This window comes from Electrona antarctica (genome assembly GCF_951216825.1).
Source record: "Electrona antarctica genome assembly, chromosome: 13".
Classification (NCBI taxonomy): Eukaryota; Metazoa; Chordata; class Actinopteri; order Myctophiformes; family Myctophidae; genus Electrona; species Electrona antarctica.
In genome coordinates this window covers 45,422,062-45,435,448 of record NC_136794.1, presented here as the reverse complement: position 1 = coordinate 45,435,448, position 13,387 = coordinate 45,422,062, and the positions used below count along the sequence as shown (strand labels likewise).

Below are 13,387 nucleotides of genomic sequence, written 5' to 3'. Positions count from 1 at the left end.
TGTTGATAAGGTGTGCCTGGCAGGCAATACTCCTTTTTCCCCCCAGACCAAATGGCATTTTATACGTAGCTTTTCATTTGTAAACTGTGACCAGATTTGATCGAAGGACTGCCATTGGATTTTTTTCATTTTTGTTTTTATCATGTCATATGAAAGCAGGGAATCATAGCTTCAAATTGACATATTGGTTGTGCAGTTTGACCCACTAGTTTTTGAGATATGGCTTATAGAGTAATGTCTTGCAGAGATACAGCAATCTGAGAATTTGGTCTTCAAAGATGCAGTTCCACGGTCAGTGGCATTTGGGGGCGCTGTTTCCTCTTCATTGCTAAAATGAGGTACTCTACCCCCCCAGGCGGGGGCAGTATTGAGTCGAAAACAAGAGTGAAGCTATAGTTATTAATTCTGGGTCAGGGTATAGTAAGGAAATGAGCCTTTATAAAATTGTCAAATTCAAAAAAGTAGTAGGCCTATACTATAAATTACCCAATTGATTTACTTAAGTTAAAGTACTACTACCCTATTCATACTAATGCATATAAGGTTGAAGTGGTTAATGTATGTTTTATAATAATTATCAAAATCTACAAAGTAACTATAGTAACTGGAAAATGTCAATGTTTTAGCACCTATATTATGTTATTGGGGTAGATTCAAATAGTAGTCAAAGTTGAATACATAATGCAGTTACCACAGTTTTTATTAAACGTCCCTTTGTTCTCAATAGAGGGGAACAAAAACAAAGATACACAGCGTATTTGTAGCTTTGAATCTGTGTAGGTGAAGTTGAAACCAGTTCATCTTTGTAGCTCTGTAGCTTTGTGTCTTTTGCAACAGCTATACAAACGCTTACATTGACAGAATGGTAGACAGCATCTTTGCATCTGCCTGGCCTGGACTGTTAGCCGTTAGCTCCTGCCGCTAGCCGAATAGTACTAAGCCCGTTTTCAGCTAAATGCGGAAATGTCCAGGCTAAATAACTTATCGACGGGAGTCGTGTTAATATTATTTACTCGTCAATGTCATGTTCACTCCAAATAAACAAGTATTATGCACTTGATGCGGAGAGCCATCTTATAGAAGAGTTGCGATATTGAGGGGGCAGAAAACAGCCCGGTCACGTGGTTCATGTACTTGCACGAGCCCATAGACTGCAATGCATTCCGTAAACTTCCGGTTGTCCCTATTTGAGGCCTTCAAATAGGGACAAAGAAGGTTATGTAGAAGAGCCGCCATTGACTGACAGACTAACAGACAGACTGGCCCCATGAAGTAAACGGAGTTTGCGTAACTCTGATGAAGTAAAGCTTCATTCACGTTAATCATAATAGCATAATAATAATATCCGTTTCTCAAACAAATCTGAGAAATCCCAACGGCAAATATTCGGTAAAACAGTGACCCCTATTGTTCCAACAAAACAAGCAAGGATGAAGAGGCCTTAATGTTTATTAAATAAACATTTTTGTAATGTACTTAGACTAGTATTTAAGGTAGAAATACATAACGTGACTCAGGCCATTGACCTTATATATATACACACACAATATATACAATAATTACACCAGGAATAATTAATAAAAAATCAAATCACAGCAAACATTACAATCCACACAGCAAACAACACAGCAAACAATTCCTGGTATAACATCCTATTAACATCCTATTACAATCTGGCTGGTGTCTTTGACTTTGTTGGGCGTGATGGTGGGCTGGGTGGTGGCTTAGGACATGTTGTGTCTTTGGCATAGTCCTCACAATACTCTCGGATGTGTTTGTACAGATAGGCCTGCCTCTCTCTGTCCAGTCCTGCTGGTTGTAGAGTGGGAAATCCATGCTTTGGTGGCAGGACGTTGACGTCACGAAGCAGTTGGAACTTCACCTCTTCTTCATCGTTGTGTCGTTTCTTGGCAAACACTATGCCAGGCTTGTTGGCATCAAAGCTGCATGTGATGAAATATTAAATTATGTAAGTAGTGGTTGTTATAGGGTTGAAACACAAGTTTTTATATAATTGAAAAGTGTCAATAAATACATACAAATGTTTAAATATAAAATAAACCCACCGGAAATGCTGGTACTGTTTGATGTGCTCCAGTGGGCGGAAGTATGGTTGGAGGAATTTCTGCCAGTCATAGCAGTGCACCATCACACGGCCATCCTCTGTTCCAACCAGCTGTGCGATGTTGGGCTTTGAGCTGTTGTTCACCATTGCAGCGATGTCAGCCAGGTTGTGGGCGTCTGACTTATGGAAGATCTTCTTGAACTGACCGAAGTAGCAGTCAGGAGCAAATTTTGTGTGACCTACAATCAAAAAGTGGAGCCCGAGTTGATGATGCAGTTTGTGTATCGTGCGCCAGGCACAATACCACAAGACAAACTTGTTTTTATTCTGGCCACAGCAGTTGTCACAGTGAAGATCCACGTCCGTCTCTCCCAGCCCATAATTACAGAAGAAGTGGTGTACATAGCTAATGACTGAATTGCTCCCTTTGCCACATGTCATGCCTTCATCTACAAGGTAGTTGACCTGTTCTGGTATCCCTTCACAGCATATACCAAAAATTCCACACTTGCGTGGAGTTTTGAAAAATATCTCTCCTGGCTGGTGATGGCGATGTGGATACAAGATCTGTAAGAAAATAGCAAATTAGGCTGTTATTATTTTTTGTATTTTCAGACTGACAAATCTGTTTTATCTTTTTTCTTTTAATTGAGTTTACCTGTTGAGCAAAGTCAAAGGAATAGTGCATCTTGAAGTCCCTGCTTGCAGGTGGAACAGGGCCGTTCAGCAGATGCAGATCCTGATCTGTGCAAATCTCTTTGCAGTCTCTGCGCATGCAGTTGTATAGGTCTCGCTCGCCCTTAACCAGGGACAAGTGCTCAAGCTGTACATTAAGTGTGTCACGTTTCTCTTCCTCTGCCAGACCGTTACTTCGGTAAACCTGTACAAAAGGGAAAATAAAAAAACAGCACAAGCATAGTGGATTGTTATCCACATGTAATTACTCTTCTATCTCCATCACAATTCCACTAGTACTGTAACCACAAGGACCCTAGAATTCATATTTGTGATCTTGAATCATTTTGACCATTCATAATGATTTACATACTGTACCTTGTAGTTGTTCTTTTGACACTGCCAACATAAGTCTGACATAGGCTTGGTACACTTTATGTCTGGCAGAAACGTCTTCCAGATGTATCTGAATGAGCTAAGAGACAAAACACGGGCATCTGGAAAAAAAGGACAGATTACATTACATTACATTTAAAAACCATGTACTGCTACATTCAGAGCCAATCAGGCAAAACAGTCGACCAAACGTTCATAGGAGAGCTAACCTGTAGGGGAACTAGCCTTTGCCCAAATAAACGACTAGGAAGAATATCTAAGCACACACACGCACTGAAGCACACAGCATGCAAGAAAGAGCAAGAGCGACACCGTGAAAAGAGGTGCTCGCATTCATAACACAGCAAACCTTTAACCTTGGTCGTGGGCTACAGTGAGATCCTACTCGCCGCCACCCACACGGCCAGTCGGCTGATATACCACTAGGCTCCCCTTGGTGTCCGGATAGCAGCAGTGCAGCACTCACCACAGTGGGGGAAAAGAACAACAAGCATAAAATTAGTATAAAGAAAACCCAGCTCAAAGTAACAGAACAGAAATGGCTCGAACAAAAACAATAAACTTAAACTAAACTAAACAAATCATAACAGTCATGGTGCGCACACACGCACACACACACACACACACTTTGTTTATTTTCACATAGCATCCACCCCTAGTGTTTACATCATAACATGCTTTCTTTTTAACCTACCAGGCTCATATTTCTTTGATGTCTCCTGGTATTTACGCCAAACTTCTGCCCTGGTGGTACTAGAGGAGAGGACTTCTCCAGAAAAGTTTTTCTGGTTTGCTTGGCGCCCTGGCAAAACCACAGCATACTCTGCAGCATAACCTGATTGATTGAAGTATTTATTAACAGATTGGAAAATTACAGTACATTTCAAGCGCAACTCAATACAAAGACTGTTATTGTGGACGACACCATAAAGCATTACACTTGTTTACAATACCTCTTATGAAGGATATGACCCGCTGAATGTCATTTGGCTGCAGATAGCGCTTCTGTCGAGGTTTCTTCACAGAGCGTGGCACAAATCCATAGTCTCTGAACTGCTTGTGGATAGCAATGAGTGTTTTCTCTGCGCTTTGTGCATCTACACATGAAGTTTCGGATTTTATTGAGTTCATTGTCTCTAATAGGATGGACAACCTCGTTGGCTAATGTCTCCTCGTGGATATTTTCCTCCACTGTGACAATGTTACAGTCTGTGTCATCATTTTCAAATACACGAACATCGTCGATATCACCTGGCAAACTGGATTCTTCGTCCGAGTCATCTTCCTCCGTCAGACTTCCAACATCACCGTCATCCATATCTAAAAACTCCTCGAGCTCCTTGTCCAATTCTAGTTGATGGCTTGGTCTCAAACCTTCTGCCCTCAACATGTTAAGTAGAGTACAAATTATTTTAGCGATAAAATCGCGTCTAGCAGCAGGGTCCATCGTGTTCTTTTCGTTTTCTGCTTCCATGTTCATTAAACGCCACACACACAGGCAGCTGTTTCTGTCGCTGAAATAAGGAACAATAAGGAAGTAAAACACAGCCAGAGCCAATCACAGGCGCCTGCGTCATACGGAATTAGCCAATCTCAGGCCGTCACTCAACATTTCACAAAAACAAAGAAGAAGAAATGCGGAAGTGTTTCAACATTTCCCCTTATACCAACGAAGAAGAAACGTAATGTTTTTTATTAATTAAACTGATATAACAACATAACGTGGCAAATAATTGTTTATTTGGAATGTACTTTGGCTGGTATTTAAGGTAAATATAACGCGACTCACTTTTATAAGTAATTTACCGCGGACATGCCGCATTTACCGCAATACATTGGCTTTAGTAATGCAGTTAGCTTATAATATTAGCACATTTAAGCTAACGGCTGGAGGACTACGGATAATCCGGTCAATAAAATCATTACACTTAAACATTAATACAATTATGTCATGTTTACATGCCGAGTTAAGCTCTGACATCTATTTCAGACCTGCGCTAACATTACATGAATAATAATATAGCTTCAGATCATTTTAGACAGAAAAATAAAAAAGGAAAAATAAAATAGTTTTTCAGCTGTCCTGAACAGTTGCCACCCCCGCGATGGCAGTCTCTATATCGCGTGGGTTACTGACCGTCTCCCGATCAACTCCATGGTGACAGCAGAGGAGCATCTCCCAAAATGAATGCATCCAGATTCAGATTGTCATTCATCTGCGCTATTATTATTGATATTATTATCACAATGGACAGGTCAGTCGCGGCATGTGTACACCCGCTATATTCTAGGAAAATGAATTACTTCTTTGTAGCCGCAGGGAGCCACAGGCCCAAAAGCTCAACGCTTAAGGATTAACCTGTGATGTCATGACATACTATTTATTTGGGTTTTTTTCTATTCACTTGGTCATTAACTCCTATAGCGCCATTGCCGAAGATTATTGTCAATTGAAGCCTAATTTTGATACTGACGCTTAACGCCATATCCGTTTCTTTCAATCGCCTGAGCGATGTGGAGCGATGTGGAGCTCTCCAGTGCACCGGCATAGATCGATCATGTAAACAAGGCCTGTCTCAGCTCCGTCGAGCGTCCTAGGATAAGCTACTTCCGGTAGACTTGAACTGTAGCTTTTCAAAATAAGAGCTCAAATTTAAAAAATGCTGGCGTGAATTAGATAAATGCTAGCGGAGTAAGAGTTAAGGTCCACAGAATGAGAGGTCTGCTCTGCCGGAAACATTGCGGAAAAAGGTTATGGCCATGTTTGTATACCACACCGCATAGACAACCAATATAAGGCAAAATGCCATCATGCTTTAAGTAGCATGTGATGTGTCAAACTAGGGGGTTTTCATGATTCTGAATCCATTCCAAGCATTAGTTTTGCACGAAAAACACTCCTTGGCCTAAAAACGGCGACAGCCGTCATCACAAATGTGATGAGGTCAGCACATTTGGTGGATATGTGGATATGGCCAATTTTAGGCCAAGGAGTGTTTTTCGTGCAAAACTAATGCTTGGAATGGATTCAAAATCATGAAAACCCCCTAGTTTGACATGTCACATGCTACTGAAAGTATACATTTTGCCTTATATTGGTTGTCTATATGGTGGGGTATACACAAATGACCATAACTTTTCGGTTCGAATCCCGGCTCCTCCTGTCTACATGTCAAAGTGTCCTTGGGCAAGACACTGAACCCCAAATTGCTCCCGATGTGCCGGTTGGTGCCTTGCATGGCTTCCGCCGCAATCGGTGTATGAATGGGTGAATGTAATGCACAATCTATGTAAAGCACCTTGGATAAAGGCGCTATATAAATGCACCATTTACCATTTACCATTTAGGGATAAGGGATAAGGGTGGCACAAGATGGAGCCCCTAATCTACAACTACACCTCATCATCTCTCTCTCTTTCTCTCTCTCTCTCTCTCTCTCTCGCTCTCTCTCATTATGCTGTTTTTCAGCAGTGTCAGTCAGCACTGTGGATTACCAAATGTTTATGTGGGAACAAAATAATTGGCCTTCAAATGATACTGTCATCTGAATGTGTCCTCTTCCCCTCAACGTGCCAGCTCACATTGTAATAGTGGTGTCTTCAAAAACATCAGGGAACAAAGGACGTACTGAACTTCTGCTCAACATATGCTATATGTATTTTCTACCACAAAAATGCATCATAATGTCCAATGGATTACTGTGGTAAATATTTGGACTCCCTATAGTCCTTACTGACTACAGAGACTTTGATATCCTAGACCTAGACTAACAACCGGAGCCAAAGTTGAGACAGCACAGCAAGCAGCTTGATGTTTCCTCAGTGTGCATGGTTTTATAGACCAATTATTTGTTCACAAACATTGAGACTATGGTCGCACAGGTGACTGTTTCAATTCCCAACAGATCTCCAAACCTGTTGTTTTGGGGAGCGCTGGTTTCAGTTCATTCAACCTATAATCTTGTGTGTTGGCCAGTGAGGTGCACCCTATAGGAGACATTTTATACTTCATTGCGCAACAGTGTTGCATGCAGAGAACAGCTGATATACAAGCTCACATCGCGACACCATCGCGGGACGAAGCATAAATTATACTTGATGGGCTGCAGGTGCGCGTGCAGCCGTGCACAAACAGGCTCTGCTGCCGTGATCATGAGCGCACCTCCCGTTCTTATGACAGCGAATGTAGGTGTGGTTTTGAGCACAACTTTGAATTGCTATTATATTGTTCACACACAACAGAAATTAGTGAGAGATCACAATACAAATACTAATCATTCTCCCCCCACACTGGGAGAAAAACAGCATCTGAAAGTTTGATGAGGCATTGTTTTACACGCCTGCACGGCATGCTGGTGCTTTGATTGATTGATTGATTGAAGAATTTATTAACAGTTTGCAGAATTACAGTACATTTCAAGCACAAACTCAATACAAAGGCTGTTAACTGTGAGTGGACGACCCAATTAAGCATTACACTTGTTTCCAACAGGGTCCACCATGTTCAAATCATCAAAACATTTAGAGACGTACAAATAGACACTTCTATAGACAGAACAGGAATTCATCAAAAAAGAGGTACAAAGGGAAAATAAATATATACAGTGAGGGGAAAAAAGGGGGGGGCGGGGGGGGGATTCAGATTTTACGGGGGCCAGTTTCGAATTGCAGCCATCCGTAGGTGCCCTTTGAGAGCGGTTTTGAAGGAGTCAAGGGATTCGCATGTCTTAATGACAGTTGGTAGGGCGTTCCACATTTTGGTGGCATAGGAGCGAAAAGAATTTAGTCCCTTGTTTGTGCCGAATCTGGGTTGTACATGGTTCGTTGCACTCCCTCTGGTGTTGTGGGTGTGGACTTCGTTAACATTAAAGGATCAGTTCGCCACTATAACATGGCATTTGTCATGCTTTAGTATGATATCCGGTCATGAAAAAATATATAAATATTTTCATTTGGCGATATAGTGGCTGACAACGGCTCATGTAACGAGCCGAGGAACGGTGCGCTCATTTCCTACATTACCCACAGTGCATTGCGCGACAGACAGACAGGCAGCCCCAGGCACCCAGGAAGCTGAAAGTTTCTCGTGTTGTTGTTTGGAGTTGCAAGCGATAGAAGTAATAATAGCTAATATTTAGGGGTAGTAATAGTAACAGCAGTAGTGGTGGTATAGTAGTTAGTAGCCTAGTCTCTGGTAGTAAGTAAGTAGCGGTAATAGTAGTGAGTTCGAACGTGCGTCGGACTCGAGATGCCACTGGCTGGCTTTGTTTTTAGAACTCGTTATGACGAAAATACAGATGCAATCATCCAGCTTTACTCTGTACTGTACTCGGACCACTTTGGGTGTGCAGTGAACATTTCACCACCGCAGATATCTTCCAGTTCGACCGCAATCTAATGGAAGAATTGACCGGATCATCATCATCGAAGCAGAACAGAGGTATGTCGTAATAAACTAAAGCTACGACCACATGCATTTCCTTTCAAAATACATGGTTGTTGTTACACGTGGTTGTTGTTGTGATGTCTATAAATGAATTTGACATGCCGAGTGTCTCTGATGCTTACAGCTAAAGACCTTTTTTGCTGTTTGTAACTGGAACACCCTCCACATAAACACCACCATTTTTCCTAGCTCTGGTCCATAGCCCTGCAGAAGGCTATGGACCAGAGCTACATTTTTCCATATCAAGCTTCAAACTACAAACCAAACATAAAAGCATTTACAACCGGGAAAGCATCTGTATTAGCATTGGCTATTCAAAAATAGCAGATATACAAGCTCAGTGCGTCACTTGGTGCCGTGCTGCGAGCTTGTATACATTTGCAAAAATGAAAAACCTTATATTGTTTACCATATTGTCTCATGATTGGTCAGATAGGCCCATAATTGCATAATACTTTATTTGATGCAGGAGCTGAGGTCTCGGTGGCTGTCTTCGACTCAAGAGATGAAGAAGTGGCTTTCAAGGAACTCCCATGAAGTATACAGTATATTATATAGATACAATTTACTTTGTATGTTGCTGTTGTACACAATCTGGATTGATAAATCAATGTACTACTCTACTCCTAAGCCTTTACCAATATTGTCGTGCTTTTACTGAAGTACATTTTAAATTCTGGACTTTTACTTGTAACAGAGTATTTCTATATAGCAATATTGATACTTTTTCTTCTGGGATTCTGATTTTTGTAATCTGAGTAGAGGACAGACTTTGCCTGTGTGGCCTTGTTTTTTAAACCTTATGTTACAGTACAATAAAACACATTCACTTATTCACTTATTTCCATTGTGGTCTTGTTTGCATTCAGATGTGAATGAGTATTAGGAATTGGTCAAAATGTATAAATACCATACGCCTACATGAGATAAAATAAAACAAACTTGTCATCAAATCAACTATCTTTTAATAGTACTGATTTACATAAATCTACAGATATATATAAAAACAGGGGTCTATGGTTGAACTGGAAACTAACAAACTAGATGTTCTATAGTCAGAGGTCACTGAGGCAGGTGGTTTTTCAGGCTTTCTGCATGATGACACATCACTGGAGCTGCTTCTGGCCGAGACAGGACAGGAGCAGACGCACATGCTGTGGTGAGAGAAGACGTAGAGTCAGTAATGGTGAAAGCACTCAAGGATTACTGGAATGGACGATTGAGTGTGTAGGCTATGTACAGTATGTTTCTTTACTGATCAAATTAGTAGGTAGGCTACAACTGAGTATCACATATCAATCATAATAATAAGCAGACTTGGCAACCTGACTGTAGAAAGTAACAGTACAGTAAATAACTTGGGGGTCATTATTCTGAATTGAATTTTAATTCACACAATTTTCACCTTTACAAATATTGTATGAATCAGAGCCTGTCAGTCATTAGATGATGCAAAAACACTGATCCACGCCGTTGTTTTTTCTGGGCTTGATTACTGCAATGCACTTTATTCTGGACTGCCAAAGAAAACTACTGACAGATTACAACTTGCGGCAGCCAGAGTTTTAACTAAAACTAAGAGTGTCACGGCATTGGCTTCCGGTTGTTTTTAGGATTGATTTTACAATTATTGGTCTGCATCTGTGACCTTCCGACCTACATGACTGCCTGCCTAGATATGTCCCAAACCACCCCCTCAGGTCCTCACAGCTGGCTTGCTCGATGTGCCTAACAAATGGCAACAAAAAAACACAGTGAAGCAGTTTTCAGCTTCTACGGGCCGACGGCGACACGGCGTGGAACAAACTCCCACTGTACCTTTGACAGGCAGTCTCTAGACATTTTAAATACACTCTTGCTTTTAGATTTATTCATGTCCTCACTATTGCATTACTGCCATTTCAATGTTTTATGCCTTGCGTTTTTTTTTTCACCATTGCTCTGTAAAGCACTTTGAGCTGCATTGCATGTCATGAAAGGTGCGATACAAATAGTTTTATTATTATTCAGTGCAAGGAACTTTGCTTGTGTAATTTGTACAATGTTGTCATCAGTTTTATAGTTTGTTGATTACTTTTGATGCAGTAATGATCTTTTTTTTTTCTTTTGAGATATTACAAAAGGTTAAAAGTCAATTCACCGTCATCTAGTGTGATTTACAGATACAATTCAATACTACAGTGTGAAACCGTCTGTGTGAGACACAGTAGGCCTATAGTATAAATGACAGTATATTTACTACATTTTACAGGACTTTGGTTGACCACTGACTGGTCTTTGTAAAAGCATATATAAATATATGAACCTTTATTGAAAATGATATGCCCTTGAGACGTGTCATCTAGTTTTCTAGGGGGTCAAACAAAATACAGCAAATACAGTAATGTGCTTTATGTATAAAGTTTGAGTTGAGTATGTATGGCTCACCATCAGTCCATCAAAGACATCTTCAGCTTCATCAGCCTTCTGTACCCATCTGGGCTGACCTAATGGACACAGGTATAACACTTGAATGTTTACATTGCTAGCCCTGAAACATACGAGCCCATGGCTAACATTGCTTCAGATGGCATGCCATACAGTTTTGAATTGAATTAATGAATAGTTGAACGAATAGAATATGTTTGGACCGAAAAGTTGTAGGCTGAAGCCGTGCCTAGCCTCTGACACTTTATGTAAACAATACGGTGTGGCGACACACACGTACACAAATAAGCTGTAAATACATTGAACACTTACTTCAATCTGAATGTCCCTCTTCGTCCATCGGGCTTCGGTTGCAACTTCCAGTTTATTTAGGCATCCTGAACGCAGGTTCCCAGTAACACAGTCAACAAACACTATCTGGGCAGAAAAAAACTTTTCCTGGGCAGAAAGGTTTGCATGTGCGACGCACTGGACCAGGGAAAGCTACTAGCTAGGTCGCTCCAGCAGGCAACAGTCCACACATCCAAATGCAGCAACTAGCAGCTGCTCTTGTCCCCGTCACTGCATTTCTGGTTCATATAACGACCCTAACGCAGATTCTGCCATTATGTGTAAGGGAAAAATCCCCTGGAGCAGCCATACTGACTCGTTGTTTTCGTTTGTTGTTGTGTAGACAGGGGTGTCCTTCGCGGCTAGGCTAGCTACGGCAAGCCTACCTGTCCATTGTCCCTGTAGTTTCTGAAAGCCTACCGAGTGTCCACCACCTACGTCATTTTTGGACAAATACGTACATGGTGGACAGCTTTGGAAGTGCGCCCACGGAGCTACAGAACACCAATGATAATAAACGGGCGCATTTTAGCATATATGCTAATGATTAAAAACACACAGACTAGGTTGAATAGTGGCGAAGTGGTCCTTTAAGGAAGTATCTAGACAGGTACATGGGTATCTTGGTGGTGTATCGAATCTTGTGGACCAGACCCATTGCAAGTTGCTGTACTCTGTCGTCGACCCTAAGCCATTCCAGCCTGTCGAAGTGGGCAGGGGTGAGGTGGGTTCGGGGGGCTAGATCAAGTAGGAGCCTGACCAGTTTGTTTTGGGAAGTCTGGAGCCTGGTTTTAAGGGCCTTTGAGGTGCTGTGGTACCAGGAGGTGCATGCATAGTCAAAGAACCCCTGTACAAGGGCTCCTGTTAAGGTCTTCAAGGTGTTTTTGTTGACCAGTGAGGAGATCCTGTAGAGGAATCTTGTTCTATGGTTGACTTTTTTGATTACGTTGGTGGCCATTTTATCACCGGAAAGATTAGCCTCCAGGATGGAACCTAGGTAGGTAATTTCATCTTTACGTGTGATAACATTGTCACCCACTCTAACCAAGAAGCCATTTGCCTTGCTGAGATTACTAATAGAGCCAAAGAGAATGGATTCAGTTTTTCCCAGGTGTAAAGATAGTTTGTTATCAGCGAGCCAGGTGCAGATTCTACCGAGTTCAGAGCTGAGGGCATTTTCAACCTGCAGTTTGTCCCTGTCCGAGACCAGCAGTGCTGAGTCATCTGCGAACAGGAACAAGTTGCAGTCACAGGCTGAAGTCATGTCGTTTACATATATTAGGAACAGTAGAGGCCCTAGTATGCTTCCTTGTGGAACGCCACAGCTCACTGGGAGGGGGGGGGACAGTGTTCCGTTCACTTCCACCATCTGTTCTCTCCCCTCCAGGTAGGATTGCATCCAGCTCACTGATGTGCTATCGAAACCAATTGCTTTTAGCTTGTTAACCAGTATGGAGTGGTTCACGGTGTCAAAAGCCTTTTGGAGGTCCAGCATGACCATGCCGCAGTATTTGCCAGCGTCCACCTCTTGTTTGATGTGGTCGCTCAAATAGAGAAGGCATGTGTCAGTGGAGTGGGATGTTCTGAAGCCAGATTGGAACTCGTACAATAATTTATTAGTGGCAAGATACTTTTCAACCTGTTCATAGACTATTTTTTCCATCACTTTCGAGATGGAACTAAGAATAGAAATAGGGCGGTAGTTGCCGGGGTCTAATTTACTCCCTTTCTTGTGCAAGGGGGTTACTTTGGCCAGTTTGAAATCTTGGGGGACCTGTCCCTGTTTGATGGAGAGGTTTACTATGTGGGTGATGATTGGAGCTATAGAGATGGCTGAGTCTCTGAGAAATTTGGAGGGAATGTTGTCATGGCCTGTGGCCTTGTGGGGTTGGAGGGCACTCAGTTTCTTAATTATCTCATCGGTAACATAACTAGTTTAAAATCGTCTTTACAAACACCTAGGTTTTTGTAGAAGGTTGTAATGTGCTCTACACCAAAGAGCCCAGAGTGGGAGGGCAGTTTGTTAACCAGAGTTGTTGCTATGTTTG

General features: G+C 41.8%; 1 protein-coding gene and 1 long non-coding RNA gene across 2 annotated transcripts; both read right to left on the bottom strand.

Moving 5' to 3' along the window:
* Positions 1 to 1,542: 1,542 nt before the first annotated feature.
* LOC306935015 (uncharacterized protein) lies at positions 1,543 to 4,526 on the bottom strand (the record flags this gene model as incomplete). The annotated part of the gene is made up of 7 exons (XM_079517836.1): positions 1,543 to 1,943; positions 2,067 to 2,632; positions 2,724 to 2,945; positions 3,119 to 3,237; positions 3,831 to 3,971; positions 4,090 to 4,233; positions 4,388 to 4,526. The coding sequence occupies 7 exons, from the start codon at positions 4,524 to 4,526 to the stop codon at positions 1,667 to 1,669; spliced, it is 1,608 nt and encodes a 535-aa protein (XP_079373962.1). The 3' UTR covers positions 1,543 to 1,666.
* Positions 4,527 to 9,502: 4,976 nt separating this feature from the next.
* LOC306935473 lies at positions 9,503 to 11,545 on the bottom strand. The gene is made up of 3 exons (XR_013791395.1): positions 11,322 to 11,545; positions 11,010 to 11,068; positions 9,503 to 9,736 (listed from the first exon to the last, which is right to left on the bottom strand). It is a non-coding gene; the product is annotated as an uncharacterized lncRNA (long non-coding RNA).
* Between the last annotated feature and the right edge of the window lie 1,842 nt (positions 11,546 to 13,387).